The 26,472-nt window shown below is 37.5% G+C and overlaps 3 protein-coding genes across 7 annotated transcripts; 2 read left to right on the top strand and 1 right to left on the bottom strand.

Moving 5' to 3' along the window:
* Positions 1-1,497: 1,497 nt before the first annotated feature.
* LOC147855562 (putative serine/threonine protein kinase IREH1) lies at positions 1,498-13,512 on the top strand. Of its 4 annotated transcripts, XM_087330315.1 has the most exons (17): positions 1,500-2,450; positions 4,456-4,520; positions 4,603-4,776; positions 4,860-5,846; positions 6,944-7,116; positions 7,202-7,445; positions 8,561-8,653; positions 9,021-9,161; positions 9,278-9,370; positions 9,861-10,068; positions 10,163-10,248; positions 10,337-10,422; positions 11,902-11,953; positions 12,544-12,600; positions 12,692-12,862; positions 12,954-13,028; positions 13,113-13,512. In XM_087330315.1, exons 1-17 carry the CDS (start codon positions 1,973-1,975, stop codon positions 13,188-13,190), a joined length of 3,261 nt encoding a protein of 1,086 aa, XP_087186441.1. In that variant the 5' UTR covers positions 1,500-1,972; the 3' UTR covers positions 13,191-13,512. The 4 variants fall into 4 exon arrangements, 2 of the variants coding, with proteins under 2 accessions (XP_087186441.1, XP_087186442.1); XM_087330316.1 differs by lacking the exon at positions 8,561-8,653; XR_015530806.1 differs by lacking the exons at positions 12,692-12,862; positions 12,954-13,028; positions 13,113-13,512 and having other exon boundaries at positions 1,499-2,450; positions 11,869-11,953; positions 12,544-12,596.
* Positions 13,513-19,572: 6,060 nt separating this feature from the next.
* On the top strand, positions 19,573-22,083 carry LOC147855561 (pentatricopeptide repeat-containing protein At2g03380, mitochondrial-like). Its single transcript, XM_087330031.1, has 2 exons — positions 19,573-19,626; positions 19,714-22,083. Exons 1-2 carry the CDS (start codon positions 19,588-19,590, stop codon positions 21,670-21,672), a joined length of 1,998 nt encoding a protein of 665 aa, XP_087186157.1. The 5' UTR covers positions 19,573-19,587; the 3' UTR covers positions 21,673-22,083.
* A 570-nt stretch (positions 22,084-22,653) lies between these two features.
* Positions 22,654-25,553, bottom strand: LOC147855560 (uncharacterized). Of its 2 annotated transcripts, XM_087330030.1 has the most exons (3): positions 23,595-25,553; positions 23,275-23,403; positions 22,654-23,187 (listed from the first exon to the last, which is right to left on the bottom strand). In XM_087330030.1, exons 1-3 carry the CDS (start codon positions 25,449-25,451, stop codon positions 23,185-23,187), a joined length of 1,989 nt encoding a protein of 662 aa, XP_087186156.1. In that variant the 5' UTR covers positions 25,452-25,553; the 3' UTR covers positions 22,654-23,184. The 2 variants fall into 2 exon arrangements, with proteins under 2 accessions (XP_087186156.1, XP_087186155.1); XM_087330029.1 differs by having other exon boundaries at positions 22,654-23,403; positions 23,595-25,552.
* Positions 25,554-26,472: the final 919 nt, after the last annotated feature.

Raw genomic sequence — 26,472 nt, 5'->3', positions numbered from 1 at the left:
GAAGTAGTCAAAGTATGCGAACATACTAGGGGCTAGGTGGTTTCTACCTATATAAGAAGGCTACCTTATCTGCCTTCTTAATCAACGAGGCTTGACTTACGTCGAGACTATGTCAGAGTGGGCTATGCCACTTTGTTGGCTAAGCACATGCAATCCTCGTGGAAACCAATGTATGGCTCACATCAATTACATACACGCAATGGTATGGGACATCCAGGAGGTTCATGTCCATCTCTGGGTATCGCCGGATTCCTTTTTCGTTGATCTACGATTTCTTATATTTTTGCTTAAAATAACTAGTAAAACTCTTAGCAGTCGGTAGGCATATGATACTCTTATACTTCTACTCTCAAAAGGCGCCCACCCCCTTGCATGGATTGTCGGTGTCGGTGTCGGTGCCCGTGTTTGTGTCCGGGTCTCCAGCCCTCTCTCTCTTACCAGTCGAGCAGACATACGATACTCTTATAATTCTACTCTCAAAAGGCACCCGCCCCCTTGCATGGATTGTCAGTGTCCGTGTCCGTGTTCGTGTTCGGGTCTCCAGCTCTCTCTCTCTCTCTTCCATATTGTGCTTCGAAAAAAAACAATGCAAGTTTCTTCTCTCTTTTGTTTTCCTTCTCCTCTCCAAATTCTCTAGAAGCTTCCATGTCATTTGCCCTCCACATACATACATACATACATACACTCATACATACATAACATACATACATTCTCTGAGACATCGCCATCGCCATCGCCATCGCCTGTTTGGACCAATGGCTTCTTCGATTCAATTCTTTTTAGATGCCGTCGCAGAACCTTCCACCTTCCACCTGCCATCGCCATCGCCATCGCCGTCCGCCGTTTGGACCTATGGTTCCTTCGATTCAATTCTTTTTAGATGCCGTCGCAGAACCTTCCACCTGCCATCGCCATTGCCATCGCCATCGCCATCGCCTTCTTCTTCTTCTTCTTCTTCTTCTTCTCCCTCCTGCTCCTCGCCATCTCTGTATGAACATCGCAAGATAAAAAAAGGAAAAGGAACGGCGCATCTCCTTTGTTCTCGCAGAAGCTTTCGATTCGTCACTATCGCTTCCTTCTTCTTCTTCTTCTTCTTCTTCTTCTTCTTCCTCCTCCTCCTCCTCCTCCTCCTCGCCGCCATCAGTGTAGGAGCATCAGAAGTAAAAAGAAAACGAAGCATCAGCCTTATTCTGGCTGAAGTTTTCGTTTTGTCTTCATCATCATCATTATCGTCTTATTCTCGCAGCAGTTTTCGTTTCATCGTAATCATCATTATCGTCTTATTCTTCCTCGCCATCGCTGTATGAGCGTCAGAAGTAATAAAGAAACGCCGCATCTCCTTGTTCTGGCTGAAGTTTTCGTTTTGTCTTCATCATCATCACCATCTTCCTCGCCATCGCTTTTGAAACTTACGTTTAATCATCATCATCATTATCATCTTCTTCCTCTTCCTCTGCATCATCTCTTTTTCTTTCTCATTATTAATGTCCGAAGTAATAATTAAGACGCTCAATAAAAGATTCAAAACTTTGAAGCTTTTGCTCTGAGCTCAATCAGTTTCCATGGCCATGTGCACAGAAGCTCTCTGCACGCAGGCACAATCAGCTCAAATATAGACAAAAAGGTGGCTTCCACACACGATGAAGGTGTATAAAAGAAAGTGAAAACACGCTCAACATTTTTGCTTATACCCATTCCTAAATTGTTAGAAGTACAACAAGAAAGTAGAAGGATAACATTTTGTTTCTTTATAAATTTTTCCTTCAGTTGTTAGCTGTGCATAAGACATTATCACTTAAAACACTTTTTCGAGAAATTCATCCTTCAATTCTCAGCAGTGTAGAAGACAGTTGTGAACTTCATCCTTCAATTCTTAGCATCACAGAAGATGGTAAAACTTCAACATTTTTCCGTAAAATTCATCCATCCAATTTTAGGATAAAAGAGAGTGAAAGCCTTTCGGATTCACCAGATGGAACACCAAAATCGACAAAATTCAAGCCATCAGGGGTGTTCACATAAAAGAGATAGCCATCAAAACCAATCCAATGAGATTGAAAAGTATTCTAGTATCTGCAGCAAGACTCATATCTTTACTTCTGCTAGCATAGAAGAAGGGGAGTTGTCAGTGATAGATGAAACTAGCTTGAATTTGTGTCTTGGTCTCAATCCAATAAGGACTCGCAAAGCAACAACATTTTCTGAAGATGGATTTTGTAATATACCTTACCCTGGTTTTCAAGTAGAGAAAAATATTTCTAGTTTTGATGATGAAAGAGAAGCTTTTGATGGTTCTCACTGCGATAACAGCAAGGAAAAGCAGGAACATATCCATCCTGCGGAAGGGTGTGAGCAGACACAACGTACATTCTTACCTTACTGTGATGTACGTCAACCTTCAGGAGAACTTCCAAGTGAGAGGAAGCAATTCCTTGAAAATAGTTGCCAAGGTACCATCATCATCACAACTTTTTGAATTGGGGTATAGCTAACACAGTTAGTAGAATTTTTTTGAAAGGTGAAATCATCAGCACTGGGTTTTTATATGGTATGTCTAATCAGGCAAAATTTTGAGTTAGTGAACTTAATACTCTATGAAGTGTTGTTACTGTTGTTGACTAGCAAATTGTTCAAACCCTCAAAGATTGATGTATAGAGTGAAAAACGTGAAGCGGATATGAACATTGTGCTAAGATCAAGAGTTTTTGTCGATCGTGCGAATGTTGTGTCATTGGTGCATGGCTACGAGAGAGAGAGAGAGAGAGAGAGAGAGAGAGAGAGAGAGAGAGAGAGAGAGAGAGAGAGAGAGAGAGAGAGCAAAGCTATTACTAATTATCATTAAGATGGGAAAAGAAACTACATGGGCATATGGTCATGAGCAAACTAGTTTCGCCCGTAAGGGCTCATCGGTGCCAAATGACCATGTGGGTGTGAGGTGGTTTAACATAGGGGTTTTAATTTTTCTCACAAGGTCAGGACTGGATTTTCCATTTTCTCTTACTAGATCCAAACTTATAGTCTTGTGAGGTAAGAGAAACAGCTAATGACTGCTATTAAAGATAAGACTTCAAAATTATGATCTAAAAGAATCATAGGAAACCATGTTCATATAACATGAAATGCATGATTTATCAATTTGGGAGTACCCATTTTCCATATTTTTTGACCATGATACGAATATAACTTGACTCCGTTGAAGCTTTATCATTATCTTCTACAATCAATTTGTCTTGAGAGTAATTTATTCGCTATATTCCGCCACATGGCTACATCTCCATCTATTTATGTAACAATTTACTTGTCAAATCCCAGATACTTCTCTCGTCACTGTAGGAACATGGATTAACAACATAGTGGCCTGAAGATGAAGAAGATGCACTGTATTGATTTATGAAATCGATCCCATCTTTTGATCCATATATATTGTGACCCAGATCTTAGAAACCAAGACATAAATTAATAACTCAATGTCAAGAATACACTGACAAATTAAAATGTGATGGTGATTTTAAAGGAATGTATATGTGTATGAAGATAAGTAAGCCATCTTGTCCAAAACCTCTTCTATCCTCTTCATGTGCTTGTAGACAGAAACTTAATGAGCTTCCCTATGTATCCAATGCACAACCGGTCTGTTTCTACCCTCCACCGCTGCTAATTTATAGCATTTTTCTTCAATATAACTGATATCTCTTGTTCTATTCTTCCAGTCTAGACATGTCAGCCTGAAATTGTTCGAAACAACTTTTGAGCAGCCTCTACGATTAAAACTGAACAGTTGCTAAATAAATAAAGTGCTTTATAATCCCAGATTAATGATCCATATCTTGCATCTTTTTGTTCTTCTAATGGGAACAGCAAACAATAAATCTTTAGACAGTCTGTTTCATAGGCTGACTTCAGTCTCCAGTGGACATTAATAGAACTTTCATTCTTTGTAATTTTCTCTTTGTTTTCTTCTCTGGGAAGCATCTTGAGGCTAATGAAATCTCACTTAGCATTGTAGAGTGATTACCACCATGGTTTTTGATGTGGTAATGAATTTGTATGCTCGTTTCCGTAGAACATCATGATTAAACAGTTTATCATGATCATATAGATGATGATTTGGATCTCATTTCATTTTGGTGATTTTATCTTTCTTCACATAATAGAGCAGATTTATAAATCTTCTCTTAGTCTGATTGATGTCTACAATAATATAGAATGCCCAGAATATTCTGGTTTATCTTTCTAATTGTTTTGATTATTGATCTTTCGGATATTGTAAGATGAAATGCAGACGTTCTTCTCATAATAGAGCAGATTTATACATTTTCTCATAATCTCATTTGATGTGTACAACTATATGGAATGTCTTTCCCCATTATGTTGCAAAAATTGCATGTCCAGAATATTCTGGTTTTGTTCTAACTTTTTATGCATTGGTTTTCTACCCTGACGATCATCTTGAAGATAGGATTTCATTTTACATTGCACCTACATTGGAGTCTGATTATAGCGATGATCTTGATGCAAAGGTAAATTCATATGGTTGGTTTTACAACACATGATGTTTTCTTGATGTATTTCTGAAATATTATTTTGTAATTTGTTTCACAGGTTTTGTCTAAAGAATCTGAACATAATGAATCAAACAAATCAAAATCACAAGCAACAGATAATATCAAGAGGCCAAAGCTCCCAAAAAATGTAAAAAGTTATTCACATGAGCTTGTATTAAAGGGTGATCATTTCCAGGAATTATTGCGTCCAAGCAGTGAAACTAATTTGGAGGTGATCAATTTTACCTACTTCTGAATCAAATGTAATTTCGCTTTAGCACTAGTTTTAATAATATATCCCTACCCCCTTTGCAGGACTTGATGGAATCTTTGCAGGAGAAATTTTATATAGCAAAAAAGGAGATTGACATAGATCTTGCAGCATTTGCTGCAGATATTTTAGATATCATGGATACCTTGGATCATTCAGCTAAATGTTGGGAAGAGAAGATGGAGGATCTTTTGGTTCTGGCTCGTTACTGTGTTAATATGCAAGCATGTGATTTCCAGAAGCACTGTGAAGATATTGTAAAGGATTTAGATGAGAAGCGTCATGATCTTCCAATGGGCACATTGAAGCAGCTTCACACTCGAATGCTTTTCATACTTACTCGGTGCACACGATTACTTCAATTTCATAAGGAAGCTGGATCACAAGATGGGCCATCTTTGGAAAAAATCCAGCGCTATTTGAGGGGGGTTCCGTCCTTTGAGGGGGCATGGTCGGAAAGGGAAAAGAAGCTGAAAAGTGATGCATCTGAAAACCATAACAGAAAAGATTTACTAACTGAAACAATGAACTTAGATCCTTCAAAATCAAGTTCTGGTTCTGGCATTAAGAATCAGATCATGTCAGTGTGCAAGGATGAAGTAAATAAGAACACTTGTAATGTGCTAGAGCAGTTTATTTGCAGGATATGTGACGAGGGTATTCAAACTTCTCATTTGGAAGCACATTCTATGCTATGTGCACTTGCTAATGCATGTGCAGATAATGGATCAAGTTTAGATGAATGTCTTATTAACATGGCTGATGTTCTGGAAAGTATACCTGAAGTTGGAGATGAGCCAGATTTTCTCAAAATACTCAAGTGGAATCTTAATGATGTCTCTAATAATTCGTCGCCAAGAAAAAATGATTCATACAATAAAGTCATAGATGTAAAATCTAATTTTACCCTTGCATCTCCTTCAGCTGGTAGTATGCCTCCTCATTCTCCCCTTAAAACCCTAAAGTGTAGTCACTTTGATCTACATTGGGCAGAATACAGCATGTACATTGAGTCAGAGAATGCCCAGCAGGTGAATAGCATCTCATATGGTACAACCAATGCATATGTTGAAATTATTTTTCATGGTGACATAACTGCACTTTAGAGAAAATCTATCCTTAGCACCCGGCCGTGAGGTTCTTCTGTGGGATATACCCAATGTACCTTTCTGTAGGATTGTTAGGAAACCTAGAATACCATAAATCAGCCTCTAATAGATGTTAATATATCTTCCTTTCTTTCTTTTTTAACTTATGCTGAGGATGCTCATCACTCTCCAGAGAAGTGATGGAAACTTAGTCTGTTGCTTCATTTAATCTATACCTACTTGTGTACAGATGTCATAGCATCATGTGAACTTTAACGTCCAGCCGAGGTTCTGTATTGTGACATACCCATTATCCCTTTCTTTATCATGGCACTAGATTACTTTGTAGCTGAGTCTTCTCATCACGCTCTGTAGAAGTGATGGAAACTCAATGCATTGGTCCTTGTAATTAATATTATTATTGTGAATGAATGTCAATCTTTAAACTTAACCCACTTCTGGGCATGGAAATGTGAGTATAGATACCATAGCTTTTCTCACTCATATCACTCAGTTACAGGTGCTTAATTTGTAAGACAAGAGTATCCTGTTCTTAGAAACGTACATAATGATGATATCTGGCCTTTCTTTGTTTTCTGTAAGGCTACTTCTCCCCAATTTTTATCTCCAGTATACATAGTTTCCAGAAAAGTGCATTTCCAGCTTGGAGACCGAACACAATCATTGTAGCATTTGCCTAGTCAAAGAATGTTTTTAATGCTTGAATAAATTTGTGATAGTATATTTTTGCAACATCCTCTTTTCTGGAAGGAATGGCCAATGACTTGTACTCATCATCCTATTGGCTTGCACTCATCTTCCTAATTGCTTCCCTCACCATTCTCAACCCCTGATTTATGTTCTTCCTCGATTTCAAGAAAATTTGGAAGTCTACAGTAGCATTAATTCTCTTGATTTCTGAAATTTCTATCTCTTTGATTTCAACTATTGAAAATCTACATTACCCTTTCCCTTAACTTCTAGAAAGTTATCTATGGCTGTTCACTGGATCATTACCTTTTTCCCTTGTTATTTTGCAGATACGCAATCTTGCTGGCATTGCAAGATGTTGTGCAGATAAGAATCCTCTTGATGAGGGGGCGTGGGATTACTTTCATGCTTGCATACAGGATTTGCAAAATGTCTTGTCTAGCTGCAAAAACCATGCCCTTGCTCTAGGTGTATTTGGAAAACGTATAAAAGGGCTTCTAGGGTATGAGGAGCCATGAGTCGTGGTTTCAGTTTATGAAAGCTTTTATAATAGTTCAAGTGGTTATTTGTTTATATTCATGATGCAGGGAAAAGTGTGCTCTTGCCTATAAAGCGAAATACCATGAAACATCATGTACAAAAGCTAACTTCTTTGATGCTGCAACCTTAGAGAATGTTATTGATAACACTAATTCTACATCATCACGTGCATTATATAACGATCGCACCACTATAAATAGTTTCGAGATACTGAAGCCAATCAGTCAAGGTGCTTTTGGGAAGGTGTTTCTAGCTAGAAAAAAAACAACTGGGGATCTCTTTGCCATAAAGGTAAGCACACTATATGTTTTGGAAGCAAAACGAATACATCAAATATAAGCTACTAATCATATTTTTATAGTTAGTGTATTGGCTATCTCAGGTTTGGGCAAGTATTCAGGTTTTAAATTGTCTTGAAAACTAAAAAAATGTTTTTATTGGCTCATAACATGGGTCAGGAGATTGCATCTTAAAATGCCGTCTTGTCCTTGAGAACAACAAACCAAAATAAATATAATTAAATATAAGGTACCAGAGAATTTTGTTAGCTGAGCACTTATGATTCTGAACTTACATAGACTGAAAATGTTGCCTTCAAAAGATTCTGCCCTCCTACAGATCGAAAGGACTTTCTGAGAGGCTCATTTGATTCCAATATTATCTGCCAGGCTAGCCCAAGAAACTACCAAGGCACTACAGAAGCTAATGATAAAAAAATATAGTAGAGGTATTGTGTACTGTCTATTATTACTAATATTACAAGTAGCCCAAAGGAGACACGAAATTCGCATCAGCACGGTTTGGAATTAGTATGAATGAGGAGCTCATTTGAGAGGCTATTGGCAGTTTTCATTGTGTAGTAGGGCCATGGCTCCTGGGCATTGATGATTGTTGATTTAGGTCGTTGCATCTTTTGCTCATGAGCTCAATCACTGTGCCAGATTAAACTTGATTTTAAGCCTTCAAAGTTCAATACTAAAATGCAATTACTTGCATGATCAATGCAATGTTCACACATGAAAACTTGATGCAAGACTGGACAATACTTGATGGAAGGCTGGACAACGTTTGATGCAAGAATAAGATTGAGTTGCATGAGGAAGCCTTAATATCTTCAAATGCTCTGAATGTTTTGTGTGCATCTGCAAGAAAGGAGATGTGGACATTACTAGCAATATATAGGAGCACATTATTGCTGTGACTGACTAACATGATGCCATCATTTTTCAAAAATTAGAGAAAGCATAATTCTTGTTGTATAAAGCTGCTGTGGCCATAGAATACTTGGTTTTGAGCATGATCAGACATACTGTGGTTTCTCTTGTTGTATTTGTTTTTGCATCTTGCGATGCATACAAAAAATTAAAAGTGGTGAATTTTTTATGATGTTCAGTCTGTGGGTGTAGGTGCTTAGGAAAGCAGACATGATAAGAAAGAATGCAGTTGAGAACATCCTGGCTGAGCGAGACATTCTCATCACAGTTTGCAATCCATTCGTGGTAAGACATTCATTCTCTTTGGCATGCATTCATGAATTGTACATTCTCATACTGCTAGGAGTAGCAGTGTTATGCACGATAAGATTTCATAATGACTGTGTGCTCATAATCACTCTCTGTTTGTCATGTGTTTAGGTTCTGATGGAATAATTATTCTACTTATACAAAAAATTGGTTGTTTGCATAAAAACATTAAGGGTTGTAATGCCTCAAATGATTACCTACACTATTCATTTAGTCCAGCACTGTGCACGACATAAGTAATATGGTGAATACTCTTGATTTTGTAGCATGTAATTAACACTGAATAGGTTTGCTTTTGTTCCGAGGAATGTGCATAATGTAAACAGATTTATGATTATTTCAGGTCCGCTTTTTCTACTCATTTACTTGCAGAGAGAATCTTTATTTAGTCATGGAATACTTGAATGGTGGTGATCTATTCTCTCTTTTGAAAACTATGGGCTGTCTTGATGAGAACATTACTCGTACGTACATTGCTGAACTTGTAAGTTGCGTGCATAGAACAGTTTTTTACTCGTTTCTTCAAGATGCTTTTTGATTTATTTACTTCACAATACAGGAACTTGTACTAAGATTCAGATGGTGTTCTTACATCTGTAGGTTTTAGCATTAGAATACTTGCACTCAATAGGTGTTGTGCATCGTGATTTGAAACCAGACAATATTCTTATTGCAAATGATGGACACATAAAGGTAACCTAATTATTGTTTTATTATCTTGGTATCCGGTTTTGATGGATTCTTGCTATTGATAAGAAAATGAACAATATCTGTGATAAGGCATTTAAGCTCCAGAATAAAGTGTTGAATGTGTCCCAGTTGGATGTTGGCAATTCTATGGTCTATTAATGTATGTGAGACATAGTGGTGAAAGTGCTCATATGCATTGAATAGTGAATGCATGCCACCTGTATACTTTCTCAGTTTACCTTTATCTGTCTGCCATCACCGATTTTTATTTATATATTTCGAAATTTGCTAGAGATTCATCTTCAATCAGTCTTCTTCTAAGCTCAGGAATATCTTTATCAATTCACACTTGTTTGCGACGTACCCATTGACAGTGCTTAGATTCAGGCTTCAGCTCTCTACTGCGAATCTATTTGATACAAAAAATTGTGTATGGATGCAGTATAGAGGCAATAACTGCTCATCTAATAGTACTGTTTATGATTTCTATCAGTTGACCGATTTCGGACTTTCAAAATTTGGCTTGATCAACAGCACAGATAACTTCTCTAATCATTCTGCATTAATTGACGTCCTTGGAAATCTGAGGCTTGAGGAAAGTTATTCTGATGATTCACAACCAAACATGATAGTGAACAAACAATCTGCAGTTGGAACACCTGATTATCTTGCACCTGAAATTTTACTAGGAAGAGAGCATGGTACTCAAATTTTACATTCTGAGGTACTTAGCTTCTGCTAAAGGTTGCATGTCAGCAAGATAATTTTGCTCAAAGATTTTCATTCTCTAAGCAGGTCATGCTGCCGATTGGTGGTCTGTTGGAATCATTCTTTTTGAATGCTTAACGGGTATACCACCTTTTAATGCGGAGCATTGCGAGGTATTTAAATGCCTTATCATGTTACTACTATTTAAAATTAATCCTACATGACCACTTTTTTCTGATTCCTTTTTTATGATGTTTTCAGATTATTTTTGACAACATTCTGAACCGGAAGATATTATGGCCGTCACTTGCAGAGATGTCTGATGAAGCTAGAGATTTGATAGATAAGTATGTAATGAGAATGACGACTTCAAACATTTCATTGAAACAACAGGGAATAAATGTGCTAGATTTTGATAAATATAATGAACAAATAATAGGGTTATGCACATATATTATGGGGGTGTAAAATTTCCTTCAAGAAAATTCCACTGTATGCAGTATGATTTCATCTCAACACATGTTCCTATGAAGACACCTCATTGGATCTTTTTCCAATATCTTCATATTATGGATTCCAAAACATATGTGCTATTTCAGGTGTTCATTGGAATACCTTTTCTCAAGGGAGAAGATAAGATTGACCTTTGGGGCAATTGCCAATAACTCTGGTCTTCTTTCTAAGTTAAATAGAAAATGCCAAATTAGGTTCAGATAATGTGTTTGTTCATAGAATGCTTTGTCTGAGGTTCAAACAGACATATGTGGAATAATTTTGTGGTTCCTTGGTGCTCAACTACTTGTTTCAGTTTCCTGTATCCAATGGACATTCTGACCATCCTCCACTTGCTGCCTAACTGCTTAGCTGGGTGGTCTAAACATCCTTCAATATTATCTGTCTATATCTGCATCTTTTTCTTTAAAGGGGCTTTATGTTTTCATCTGTTTATTGTGTTGGCCTGTTATATATCTCAGTCTTTTACAGCCATCTTTATGGTCCATTTTCTGTCTCAATTTCGTTGTCCAAATTTGACATGGTATTAGCGCTCTAGATCGTGACCTCTGAGACATATTTATATTTTTCAACCATCTATATTTTAGGGTTTTACAATGTTTTGTTTCTAACAAACCACTGCATTTTATGGTTTCCGAGCTAACTATGTTCTAGGTTTCCCAGATACTGTTTTAGATTTCCCGGAGTTCTAGTATTGATCTATATTGTAGAGTTCTCTCTGTTAGTTTTACATCTTTTTCAGTTTATAGCAGTTACCATTCGCTAATAGTCATTACCATATTTTCTCTGCAATCTGGATCAGTGTTAGAAAAAATCTTCCCTTGATTCATAGGTTTTCTTTAGGCTTTCTTTTCATTTGAAAGGATAGATATCACCTTATGTATATATCTAATTATATAAAGTACTGAACTAATTTCTAATACTAGTTTCAAAACTTTATTAGCTTGTAAATCTAACTAGCTTCCATCTGAAATACAGTAACTGGTTTCAGAAAGAATTTTCTGCACTGTGTAAGATCTGACTGGAAAACTAAGTTCTTAGACTCTTGCATGCTGCAGTCCTAGTTGTTCTGAGCATCTGAATCTGTCTATGATAAAATTTCTCCTAGATATACCCAGCTATATCAACCATGCATTTTAGAATATTAGAAAGCTTGTAATTCCTTGACATCTTCTGTATCCACATCCTGTAGATATTGCCTTCCTGTAAAACATATGTTAAAAATATTAGTAATGTAAGTGTGCAATGACTTGTGTATTTAATCAATTTTATTTCACTAGGTATACCTTAAAGATACTGGTGTGATACTGTAGGCTGTTGATTCAAACTCCAGATGAGCGACTTGGATCACAAGGAGCACTGGAGGTAATTTTTCTTTTACAGTTTTTTTATGATATATCATATTTTCTCTCTCAAATAACATCGGATGGGTGAGATACCACTACAGTCATTCTGCATCAATGCCTCCATTTTACAGTGTTCTCTTGGTTTCATAATAAAGCATTCTTTATTATTGGTTTTATGCATGGGATGTGTAGAATGAAGTCAGTTACTTTCAAAGAGAATCAACATTTTTATTTTTTAAATGACACTAAAATGCACATGCTAAATGAGGTTCCATTCAAATCATGAATGGATTATATAAAATAGAATAATGTTACAGCATAGAGTGGCAAGGCAGCCTTTTTGTTTTTACCAGTCTTTATATTGGTTCTCCTCTAGACTTTTTTCTGTGTTTATCTAGTGATATTTCTTCCAAGAAAAATGTCTCTTTTGTGGCTGGGCAACCCAAATAATGGTGTGCAAAAATTCTTATTATAATTTGTTGATTGATCCTTCGGGCTCATTATTAATGCTTTGAGCTTTAACGTCACTACTTCCTGTGCAAGGTTGAGCCATCTTGAAGTAATTTGAGTTCTGAAACTACTTTTGATTTTTATGAATTATTGGTACAGGTAAAGTCACATCCTTTCTTTCAGGATATAAACTGGGAGACTCTGGCAATGCAAAAAGTATGTAATAGAGTTTCGTATCATCCTTTTAAGGAATCATTCTGTCCTTCAAACATGAAATGCAAACTAAACTGCTGTGTCAAAATTGTAGGCAGCATTTGTTCCCAGTCCCGAAGCTATTGACGATACCAGCTATTTCAGCTCAAGATCCATGCATGATGAGGTAAATTCACAATATTTTAATGTGTGCCATCGATGTTACTCATCATGTGGAAGTATCGAGAGTGCAGACTCTGAAGGGGGGTTAAGACTACATGAAGAGGTATGATTTTTGAGGCTGTATATTTAATGATAACGTTAACCTTGTAGAAATATATGAAATCTGGTATATTGTGGACATTTTCTATGGACAGGATGATGAATGTGAAGATCTGGCTGATTTTCACAATCCATACAGAAAAAGTAGTTTCACGAATTTTTCGTATAAGGTATAATTTCTTTGAAGATTTATAAACAGTGTCAGAAGATGCTTCTCAATTTGGCTACTTCTCAACCTGGATTCTAATTTGCAGAATCTCTCACAGTTAGCATCAATAAATTATGATCTAATTTCTCATTGTACCAATGACCTTGAGGACACTTCTTCTTAACCGATTGGCATTGGAGCTATAGGCATGACCATGTCAAAAGAATGTAAATATGTTCCACCTGTAAAGAAGCCTTCATTGCCAAACCCAACCGAGTGGTAAGAGAGTTTGGAGGCTGATATGTACAATAATAATTTTTTTTCAAATCCAAATATGGTCTAGATTAGTTAGCCCAGCCTAAGTGGTAAAGAGAGTTTCAGATGATTTTCATATGGTGTAATAATTAACTACCCTAGGGTGGATTGTACTTTGTAGTTTCCCAACTATTATCACTACGAAAGAGATGTATAATTTGATACAGAAAAAGTAATTAACGTTTCGCTTCCATTGTTTTAAGAAGCTATATTGTTTTAATGGTAAGGTTTGTAGGTAATCATTGTGTGTAAATGTCTCTTGAACATGTTCTAGAAGCTTTGGAAATGCATCATATTTCCCCACAGTTTTGATAGAGCATGGAGGCAATTTGGGCTTGAAATTACTTTACGATATAGCCATTTCGTTATCATAGCTTCTCCAATTGGCAAAAAGGAGCATGCTGCATTTTCTTACTTCTGATATTATCAGTATCTTTAGATATGTATTCTATTTTTACAGTATGTGACACATTGGGCTCAAAAACGTGATCAACACATCAGTAAAACTCCATAGACAGGGAAGGCATATTGCATTATCGCTTTTTGAGTAGTGATACATCACAAATGTACTTAAGCTCATCGCTAGTAAAAAAAAAGGGGTTTTGGAACTTCGTTGTCATGAAAGCATGCTACCACAAAACCTAATGTCTAGAGAATTGTTTGTCCATTCTTTGTGGCTTTCATCTATCCTTATGGAAGTTAACAATATCCCCAAAGAATATGTAGTTTCTCGAAGAAACCATCCTTGTTGAGCATAATAACGATTGATAAAACATAATTGATCAAAGTGTGCACAGAAAGGGGAAGTTGTCAAGCTATTTTTGTGATGCTAGAATGTATTGATATCATCTCTTACAATCGAGTGACTAAAGAACCTATGTTGCTACATGTTGCATGCCACCTATCATTTACTGTTGAGATGTATTCAACTTGAATGAAACAATCTACCACCTATTAACTTGGGACTTTGTATTTCCCTTGAATCCCACTCATTACTATATCTTGTTCTAGACCTAATGGCAAGGTCTAGAATTGTTGAGTCCATAATAAATACCTAGCATCCATCGTGGACATTCTTTTGGGGCCTTAAAAATAGGGAAGCTTGAACTCTAGGTAAGCTTCATTAATGGGAGGTGTTCATTTCAACTAAAGTGTTTCAACACAACATAGATTTTATGATTCTTGATTTGAAGTTGCATAAACGCAGATATATTGAAGCTGACCCCTCATTTTTTCGACCCATGATTGTATGACAAGCATACTCTATTGTACATGTAGTAGAGATTTCTTTAACGATGATTTTGTGATGGTTTATGGCTAGCACATATGGTTGACATCAAAAGAAGAAGAAGAAGAAGTCCCCATGTTTGTTTTCTTGGAACAATGGTCATTTGCCATTATGATTTCCTTTCATGATTGCATTAACGCCCATCAAATCTTGCACTCAATTTGATAGTATGTGCCACATATGCATCCATGTGAATCTTGATCACTCCTTCCTACCACTACTGGTGTTTAAATCTTTAGTTGACACCCAATTGGCTCAGGTAGAGAATATGTGATGCTGGCGACAATAAAAAATGTGAAGCCATGTCCTCTCTCTTGAGAAAATTACATCAATTTCCTTATAAACCACATTACGGTGGAAATAAAACACGCACAACTTTGGTTACGAAGTTTGGCCAATTGTGCCTACATCTTTGGACTTCCTAGAGATAATTTTATTAAAGGGAAAAAATATACAATTGCACTTCACTACCCTTGCAAGGTTACGATGCTACCACGACAAATCCGAAGCAAATCAATAGTGCCACATGAAATCATTAGAGTAGAGTTCAAATTATACCCCCTATGCTAGTAGAAACACTTTTTTAGGTAGTCGTTTTTATTAATAAGATACATAGCCAATCACAAGATAGGATATCCTATCAAGCTTTCAAGGCATCCTGATTACTCTATGAGTGTGGAGATACTAGCTATTGGTATAGTATTGTGGTAAGTTGGTTTTTCGCAAATAGCCTAGACATTAATAATATACCCCATGTTAGGTATGACCATGAGACCGATAAGACTTTAATATCTCATGAAGATCGTAATAAAGTGATAAGCCAAGAAATATGGAAAATTTATACTCGACATAAATGGATCAACTCATTACAACCACTCCCATTTAAAATGTTGTACTATTAGAAACACTCCATACATTTATCTAAGTACGGTTTTATTATACTACCAAAATATATAGATATGTTCTTATCAAATGCACTAAGGGTTGCCATCGGACAATTTAGAGTATCATCCCACCAACTTTAGATTGAAAATGGTCGTTCTAATGGAGTTCCTAGAGAAGAAAGGATATGTACATCATGTCACATATATATAGAAGATGAGCATCACTTTACATGCAAATGTTCAACTTACATTGACGTGAGGGAAAATACCAAGACATACTTGGACCCCCTCCCAACTATTGGATACTTCGAACATAAAGACACTAGGTAGGTATATCTTAGACTTAAAATGAAATAGAGATAATAAGCTACAAAATGTTAATCATAACCTATCTAATACTCACCAACACATCACAATTTAAATTTTTTAGGGACAAGGAGGACGATGAATGTGGACACACCTGCACCACTCGGCCTCTCCATCACTGAAACAAAAAATTGAAGAATAATGAAATTCCCTCAGATACCAGTGATGCGAAAACTCATGTGTGTGTGTTACTTGAGAGGGGCCTCAAGGCACAATGATTAGATGGGCAAAACGTAGGCTCCCACGAGTTGAAAGATCAAGGGAGTCAATGGCTCCAATGGGTTGAAGGAAGGGACAAGTCTAAGGATCCGAGGGGTCGATGGGTGCGACATATTCCTCTCCTTTCCCCTCTCACTCTGACGTAGTAGAACGATGATTAAGGTTCAAGGATAGGTTCAAAACATGAGATTAACATAATGAGCACAAGATTATGAAGGTTCTACACAAATTTAAGATTGAAACAAGCCTCTTGTTAGGCTGAACGCTAGATTGAGAAAGAACCCTTTATAAAATAGAGTATACAAATGTTTGAGTGGAGGATTACAACGTTGGTAACTAAACCATTAATTCAAGATGGGAAATGAAAGTAGGAAACGGTTGAAGCTTCTGGTGATTGTGAGTAGAGTGGGCCATCGACTGTAATTACTTTCGACAGTTACGATGCCTCAGTTCAAAGTAATATTCTCAATCACTCTGTCCTCCCTTCATACGGTAAGTATGCAAGCTAACCAATCCCCCTTTTTATGCCACCACGTAACAAGCTTGGTGAAGTCGGAGACCACCACTTTTTTTTTTCCCTTTTTCCCCAAGTCTCCACCTTCGGGCACACCACATCACGACATTGGGCATCAACGTCACTTGTCGTGCCAAAGCAATTAAGAAGATAATGGAATGTGAGTTACCCTGCTTAGAAGCTCTGTACCATATACCATTTGTACATCGAGACCACGGGCCACACTCGCATCGAAACCCTTCCATCCACCGCTCCTTTTGAAGAGGCTTGGATAGAAATGAAATTAGTTTTGACACATAGCAAATTCCTTCATAGAACATGTTACAACACAACATATTGTGTGCCATGCTAAAACTCTTTTATTTATGTTTTATTTATTTATTATTTTCGATGATTGTGTACAAATACCTGTACAAATACCCATTATTGTAATCAATTGCCTCATGGGTCAAAAGGTGTTAATATTTCTTTCTCTCTTTCTTTTTTAACCCTCTCTAATTCTTTAATTTTTTTGGGATACCTACAAATAAAATCTTAGGGGTTTATATAGGATTCAAAATAACATGGGTTGGTGAAATTGAGGCAAGAAATTAGGCAATGGTTAATGCACTCCCATTGACAATTGGTTTAGCCGGGCACCCCTTATTTTTGGCCAATATTGGTTGGGGCTCACTTCCTTGAAGCCATATCCCAACTCAGTTAACAAACCATGAAGCTATGTCATCTCTTACCAGCTTTAGTCATCAATACATAGTCACCCTTGTACTGGATAGAGTGATAATCTTCTGTAATTGTGGCATCCAACAATGAATATAACCAATCATGTTTTTCTTGTGATCGACTTCACCTTTAAAATTTGCACTACGTAGTCTTGTATTTTTAACTCACCCTTACCAAAGTACAAACACTTCATTGTGGTGCCTTGTAGATACCTCAAAATCCACTTTACTTCTTTCCAATGAGCTTTCCCAATACTTATGATAACAATTCCCATTGCATGGCCAATGTCTGGTCTCGTATAGATCATTGCACACATCAAACTCCCGATGGTTGAGGCTTAAGGAACCTTAGCCATGAACTTTCCCTCTTCCTTTGTGTAAGGGGATTGATCCTTTTATAAGTGAAGGTGACTTGCCAAGGGTGTACTAACTAGCTTGGCATCACCCACATTGAATCTCTACAAAACATGATTAATGTACTTTGTTAGAGCTTAATGGCCTCTCATACACACTGGAGAGACACACCATTGTCCTTACCTTTCCAATGTGGAAAGAAACATTGCGGGATAATGTCTATTAGATAACTCAGAGGGTTTGTTTGTCAAGAAGAGACCAATTTTCATCTTGTTAGGAATATGTCCCTCCAGTGAGAGGAGCCGGTCGTTCGGTTGAGTAAGGGCCGATGATCGAAGACAAGGGGTAGCCGACTGTTCGAGCTATGAGCCGACATACAAAGACACGGAGAGTCAACTGAGGGAGAATTGACTATATATATATATATATATATATATATATATATATATATATATATATATAAGTGATCCAAGTCGAAGACACGATCGACTAGTTGGGCCGACTGGACAGTCGACTCAGGAGTCGCTTGACTAACTGCTATTATTACTACTATAATAATAGAAGTGAAAGTAGGAGGGGCTACATTTGTAAATAGCCCATATGGTGTATAAGTATAAATACACTTAGGGCAAAGCTTTAGTGTGTAGAACTGTGTAGAACAAAAAGAGTAGAATATAGCTAAGTGTTGTGTAGAGAGTGTGTGTGAGAGGGTGGCGGTAGAGTTCAACAAACTTGCCAAGAACCCTAAGAGGTTATCCTTTGAGCATCAAAGAAGAGTTGTAACCGTTTTCTGTATTCTCCATTTGTACAGTGGATCTTTGTTCCGGTAGTTTTCCCCGTTTTAGGGTTTCCACGTAAAAACTGTTTGCATTGTGTATTTTCGAGTATTTGTTGTTTTCTCGTTCTGTCTGTACATTTTCGCGTACCGTCCTCACAAATCTTCGATCATATCCCATCACATCTTTTATACCCTCCAGCTTCTTCTGAGAGAGATTGATACAACTTTTTCTTGTACAAATAATCTTTGATTTGCATCTTCCAAAATAATTCAAACTTTGCTCCATTGAACTTCTCGAGTTTCACCTTTCCTTCATCTACAACCATCACTCCCACTCCAATTTCAATATAAAATGGATTGGGGAGAGCACGAAATAACAATGGAAATAAAATACACACAACTTTGATAACTGAGTTTGGCCAATCCTGCCTACATTTCCAAACCTGCTACAGATCGTTTTACTAAAGGGGAAAAAATATACAAAGTGTTTACGACACTTACACCTCACAACTCTCACAATATTTTTCTCTCAAACACTCTCTAATTATTTCTTTGGGAGGCATACCTACAAATGAAATCTTAGGGGTATATAAGAATATATAGGATTCAAAATAACATTGAGGCAAAAGAAGAAGAAGAAGAGGTAAGGCGATGATTCATTCACTTTAATTTATTAAGTGCTTTTTAGCCAAAAAAACAAAACAAAAGAAGGCTTGGTGAAATTTAAGCAAGAAATTAGATAATTAATAATAGTTGCCTTGAGTTAGGCACCCCTTAATTTGTAGCCAAAAATGGTTTGTGAAATTTAAGCAAGAGATTAGACAATTGATAAATTTTTTAGCCAGAAAATGGAATTTAAGCAAGAAATTAGGCAATGGTTATGCACCTCCATTGACAAATTAATTAATTAATTAATTAATTGGCTATAGCCAAAAATGGTTGGGCCTCATTTTCCCTACACTAATCTCTCTCCTTAATTGGATGGATCTTTTCCTTCACACACTCTCTGTTTTCTGCTAACAAAAACAGATTCAGAAAAAGCAGGTGAATCCATGTCCTCCCTTGTGCCCACAACAATCAGACAAACGGATTGAATCCATGTCCTCCCTTGTGCCCACAACAATCAGAAAAACGGATTGAATCCATGTCCCCCCTTGCGCCCATTCATGGGAGCAACACTAAGGTAATCCTTCCAATCTTAATGTTCCCCTCCATCCTATCTCAATACAGTTAGATTCACGTGTGTTTCTTCGCTTCCCTTTCATCACAGATCCCAGATGTCGTGTATTCGCCCGTACAAGAAGGTCGCTGTGGATTGATAGGTGACATAAGTCAACCTGCGTTAAGTTCTAGCAGAAGCTTTCATGTGGATGAGATGGATCAAAGGGCTTGCGTTCATGATCGTATCGCTGTTTTGAACCTCATCAAGTCATGTGGAAAAGAGAAGAACATATGGAAGGTCCAAACGATCCATGCCGATCTTTTTGGGAAGGGGTTACTTCATAAGGATGTTTATATTGGCACCAGTTTACTGAGCACATATGCCAAATGTGGTTTGCTCCACAAAGCACGAGAAGTGTTCGAACAACTTCCGGCACGAAATGTGGTGTCTTGGACTGCCCTCATCACTGGATATACCACGCAAGGGTTTGGTCATGAAGCATTAGAATGCTTCAGACAAATGCAAGATGAGGGAGTTTCTCCAAATGCCATCACGTATGCTTGCATTTTGAAAGCTTGTGGTATTGTTGGATCTCTTGAGATTGGGGAAAGAATAGATGCCGAGGTTAGAAAGCAAGGCCTATTAGAGAAAGATATTGTGCTTGGTATTACATTGGTAAACATGTATGCTAAATGTGGTGTGCTGGAGAAAGCACATGGAGTGTTCAAAGAGCTACCAGTACGGAATGTTGTAGCGTGGACAACTTTGATAGATGGATATGTCATGCATGGACGTGGTGATGAAGCATTGAAATGCTTCAGACAGATGCAAGATGAGGGTATATGCGCAAATGTCGTGACTTATATGTGCATTTTAAAAGCGTGTTGCATTGTAGGAGCTCTAAAGATCGGAGAAGATATACATGCTGAAATCACGAAGCAAGGGTTATTAAAAAAAGACGTTGGGATTGGCACGGCGTTGATAGACATGTATTGTAGATGTGGCCCTATAGAAAAAGCACAAGCAGTATTTGAACAACTTCCAGCACATGACGTGGTGTCTTGGACTGCCCTCATCACTGGATATACTGATCATGGTCTTGGTAATAAAGCTCTCGGATGCTTCAGACAGATGCAAGATGAAGGAATCTATCCAAATGTTGTAACATATATTTGTGTTTTGAAAGCTTGTGGCAATATAGGATGCTTGGAGATTGGGGAAAATATAGATGCTGAGGTTAGAAAGAGAGGCTTGTTGCAAAATAATGTTGTTCTTGGAACTACATTGGTAGACATGTACTTCAGATGTGGCGCATTAGAGAAAGCACGAGAAGTATTTGAACAGCTTCCAGTGAAAGATGTTGTGTGTTGGAATGCCTTAATTGCTGGATATTCTCTGAATGGGCTCAATGATGAAGCTATTAAGTGCTTCAGTGAAATGCAAGACAGGGGAGTTTGTCCGAATGAAATAACTTTTATCTGCATATTGAAAGCTTGTGCAGTTGTTGGATCACTAGATGTTGGAGAAGAAATAGATGCAAAGGTTAGACAGCGAGGTTTATTGCAGAGAGATACTATTCTTGCTAATGCATTGCTAGGCATGTATGCAAAGTGTGTTGCAATGGAGAAGGCACAAGAAGTATTTGAACAACTTCCTACACGAAATGTGGTTTCTTGGACATCTCTTATCACAGGATATTCCCAGTTAGGACAAGCCAATGTGGCTTTGGACATGTATAGAAAGATGAGAACAGAGAATGTCCTCCCGAATTTGGTCACATTCATTGTTTTGCTAACTGCATGTAGCCATGCAGGTCTTTTGGAAGAGGGGGAAAATGTATTTGATGAAATGTGCGGTTTTTATTGTCTCACTCCCATACTTGAACATTACACATGTATGATTGATCTATTTGCTCGTGCAGGGCAATTTGATCAGGCAAAAGCCTTGCTTGATAAGGTTTCATCTTCTGGTTCTGTTCCACAATTCTTGGTGTATAGTGGGTGTTTATCACAAGTGGATGATTGTGAAGCTTTGGAAATGAACATTTTAACAATCAGCATATTCTGATGAGAAAGTGTGGTTAGGATATGTCAACACGAGAATTTAAACTCACGTTTTTGAGAGTAAATAATAAAACATGAAAACATTAAATTGAAGCATGAGTCAGGGATCACATTTTGAGGTGCCATGACACACTTGACATGAATTCACTGCTGACTGAAAAGAGTTTGAAACTTGGCTCATAATTTAAATGCTTAATGTTTCTAGGTTGAAGAATGTTTTATATTTCAAATTCCAAGCTTCCAGAAATCATAATGAATGCTTGAGAAGCATCTCAATAGAAATGTTGAGGCACGAATATATATTATTGATGGTAAAAAACTGAGATAGATCATCTCAAAGAGATTGTTCCATTGGGATGTCATGTGAAGAGGCTGGTCATCAAAATCAGAAATTGATTCCCTACTTTGCAATTTATATCTTTCTCGATAATTGGTTAGGCTGCTCATTTGAGTGATATGTTCTGTTAGAAAATTTTTGTAACTATCTGACATAAAATGTACATACTTTTTTCGAAGGGTGGCTATTCAAATATACACATACACGTATTCAATGACTATCTGTAAACTTTTCTATTGAACTAAATATATTGTCCAAGGGATCATTATATTGTAGTCATTGCAAAATATAGTTAGTTGGTCTTCCTGCTATAATGAGATAGACTTAGAATTAGAATTTTAGTATTGCTTCATGTGGATCCAAAAATGATGTCATTCTTATATGCAAGTAATAGACTGGATCCGCATCATCATATGATTGTAGGGTGATGTAAACATTTTGGTGATAAAAATTTTGAAATCAACTGATGACACAATATCATGCAAGATTGTGTTTCTTCTACCGTGCAAATGATTTACATTTACATTATTTACAGAAAGGCTCCTCCTAGAAGGGCTAGGTACAAATAAAAAACTGTTAATAAAAGGTCATCATATTATCTTGTGCTGCAACATAGAAAATCTATGATTAGCCAAATGAGAGACATGATTGATAGGTTATCCGATATCATTTTTTGATATCTTTATAAAAATAAGATTTATTTGAAATTTCTGTCTTGTAATGACTTAACCACAAACCATCCTTGTGGAGAATACACTTGTTACACAAAATGTAAAGTAGAGCACCTGCCCACTTCATAGATATTAACTTCAACTTCTTTGTGTGGAAACTGTTTTCATGTGAATCATACAGTCCTATGTACAATTCATTATCCATTGAAGGTAAATATAAAGTAAACAAAGTGAAATGCACACACATATATACATATACTGTGCAGAAAATACATAGTACAAAGAGAGAAGCCCCTACAAAGAATTTCCCAAGGAATTCCTTCTTGAAGATCGATAATTGCAATGATTTATCCTCATTGCGATAAAATTTCCAAAAAGACACAGAAGGAACCAACGGAACTATGAACATATGTTCCTCTGGATGTCTATTCGATGGAAGTTTATTTGAGGGGGCATATATTGGTTCATGGCACTTAGATCTTCTCAGCCACTGAGGAATTCGACAAGTTTACTGTACACATCCACATATGGGGATTTATATTGGTAAGTATGTAAGCTATTCTTTTTGGGTGTGTTTAAAAGTAAGTTAATTGTGTACTATCTGTTGATGAAAGATTGCCACAGCCGTCGCAAATGCTTGCAGAGGCGAAAATCGATCTCCAAAACTCAAAGAAAATAGACCTCTTTCCATGGTTTCAAGTACAAAAACCTTTTCCCTCTTGGAATCCTGCCCATAGATATAAGAAAATATATACATTTTGGACACCCATTTAAAACTAGATAAATACAAATGCTATGATTATTCCATCAACGGTGTGCACTTTTCATGTTCAATAATTTGTTTCATATGCTATATAACATATATATATATATATTAGATATTTAGGAAAAACTATAAAGAGGATTGACATTCATTACCTGTGTTACAATGATTAAGGGGTGACCAGGAGAAATCAGCCAAGATAAAAGGTCAAGACTTGTCAGTGCCATCATGCGTGATGATCTTCCTCCATGTAAGCTAATTGTGGTCTCTGACTGGAGAACACACAAACCACACCCCATGTCCCACCCACCACAATCACAATCTCCACCTGATCGCCACCGATCCAACAATGGTGTCGGTCCAATCCTAGGACCCACCCCATCATTACAGTCATTATTATCGTCATCATCCCTCGGATGCGCATGTTCACCACTTGGTAACACAACCACTACACCAATCTCCATCCCCTTTCCTAGGCCTACTGCAGAGGTCACACATGGTTTGGTGCTGGTGTTGGTGTCAGTTCCCGTCGACTGTGGAAGATCCTCCGGACCATTGAGCAGATCTTGCAGTCGGCTTTTCTCAACGATCTGGCGCGACGAAGAAACATTTCGGATCTCCCCTTCTACTAAAGTGCCGGAAGAATTCCCCAGAAAGTTCAGTCCCCAACCTGTCTCAGAACCTCCTCTCTCCATGGCGGTTGGAGTATCCCTACCATGTGTTTTCGTCGTATAAGAATTCCTATGGCTCGAATAGTCCTCATTCCTGATGGTATTTCTTTCGCTCACCGATGGAGAAGATGTGGTTATGACAATTGCAGCGATCTCAACTCGCTTTTTTGTCGAAATGTCCGAAGCAGATGTGTTTTGTAACACATCTCCAATGGTGCTCTTGTAACTGCCATTGATTTTTTCCCTCTCATCCAAGAGGTCAAAGCAGACCTCGAACTCCTCGTCTTTACATGATCTCTGACATGTGAGGCTGGATTTAGCTTTCACCTTGCAAACCTTCATTGTTGCAATCACAGTGGAAACCACAATACTGGCTAATTTCTTCTTTGACCCTATCTTAATCCATCCACCTTTCTCCTTTAATGCATTATTGTCTTTCCTACAATAGAATGTGTACATCCAATCGCCCTTGAATGAATCGTTTGATTGCCGATGATGCTTGGGCTTTGATGCTCTAGCAAACAACACTTCATCGGAGCCTTCAAGCGAGAAACTAAAGAACGGGGGACCATCTTGTTCCACGAATCTTAAGCAGCCATGGAAGGATGGGGAGGGATCCTTATGGGATTTTAGAGGTGTCGAGTACTTGGCCTTCATGTGAGGATATGGCTTCTCCGCCAAATCGCCTTGATTTAGGGATGTTTCGCATGATTTCTTCTTTCCAGTAATTATGTTTGTTGATCCTATTAGGTTGCCTCGACCACTTTGCGAGAATGGTCTCGAATCATAGTCTCGTCCAATGGATGGAGAAAGGTCATGAGAATTACCAATCTTGGTGCGGATTTTGTTTGAGAAATCTGTCTGAAAACCATTAGAATCATCTATTATCCCGGCCTGATTAACAGTAAGCTCCGATGCTAGACTCCGCGATATCGATGAGGTGCTCGTCCGAGACGACTCAGGGCCAACCGAATCACTAATCCATCCTTCGCTTGAATCATTATTGTCATTAACACAATCCCAAGGGTGGTGGCAAAGAATTGAAGTGCTAGACAGAGCTCTAACGCTCTCTATTGCCTTCTTAGCATCAAGAATCTCTCTTGAAATAGAATCCGCATGATGTGACCCCGGATCCAGCATGGGATATCCCGAGATCGACTGAGAAGATTCGCGGGTGGATGGGAAAGAATAGGATGATTCATTGGTTGATAAAAAGGAGGAAGATTCGCTTATAGTCGATGGAGACTCAACACTAGAATCTAAACCTTGATTGTATGTAATGGTGGCCCTCCAATGAGGAGATAAATGGGCAGCATCCCAAAACTGATCCAATCTTGACATTGGCTGAGTCTTGTTGCATTATTATGTAGGCAAATATATAAAGTTTGGGACTTGTCAATTGGATTGGATTGGATTGGATTGGATTGGCTTATCTGTCTGTATTATATTATCGACCAATCCAATCCTTAGAAAACAAAGAGGTGAATCAAGGATCCAATTAAAATGGTGTAAACAAATTAGGAGTGTCTAGGAACCAGAACAAGGAAACGAAGAGACTCAAGATTGATATGTGAATCTGCACATGTGTGTCTGTGTATGTGGGTGGGTTAATGGATCTATATATACATATTGATGGCTAAGATTTGTGTTAAGAAGAAGCAAAGTGATGGAAGGATATAAGAGTGGCAATGGAGTAGCAATGAAGGAACTGGTCTTTTCCTTCTACTGCTACTAGTTCTTCTATATGCATTTAAGCCTTCTATATATATATATCTCTCTCTATGTCTGCATAAATATATATATATATATATATCAGTAAAGCAGACGGTGGAATGACTTTAGGCAGGAGAGAGACAGAGACAGTATAAAGTAATTTTTGAGTGTGAGTGAGGGAAAGGGTAAATAAAAAGAGAGAAAGACGACACAGACAGAAAACAGAGTAAAATTGATACTGTACCACCACCACTCTCTCTTCTTAAGTTTAATACATTACGTCTTTCATCAATCTTCCTCTGTTTTTTGCCCAGAAATGAACTTTTTATATTCTTCTTGTATACCCTAATCAACGACAGCCCTTCTTCCTCACCTCTCTCTGCTTCTCACACACACACACACACACACACACACACACACACACACAGAAACCCTAATCCTCTGTTTCTGATTGTACGGAAACCCTAAATAAAAAGAGGAACCCAACAACACAGAAACCAGAAAAATACAGGAATGGAAAACATATACATATCTCCTAACATAAGAAGAAGAACAGAGAAATCACACACATATACACATACATGCATACACACATACATACATACATACATACATACATACATACATACATACATGCATGCATGCATGC

The sequence above is a fragment of the Azolla caroliniana genome, unplaced genomic scaffold, assembly GCF_043228905.1.
Source record: "Azolla caroliniana isolate FFs.n. ecotype wild unplaced genomic scaffold, voAzoCaro1.0.p SCAF_14, whole genome shotgun sequence".
Classification (NCBI taxonomy): domain Eukaryota; kingdom Viridiplantae; phylum Streptophyta; class Polypodiopsida; order Salviniales; family Salviniaceae; genus Azolla; species Azolla caroliniana.
Note: the sequence above shows the minus strand (reverse complement) of the source record. Positions and strands in the feature narration are given on the sequence as shown.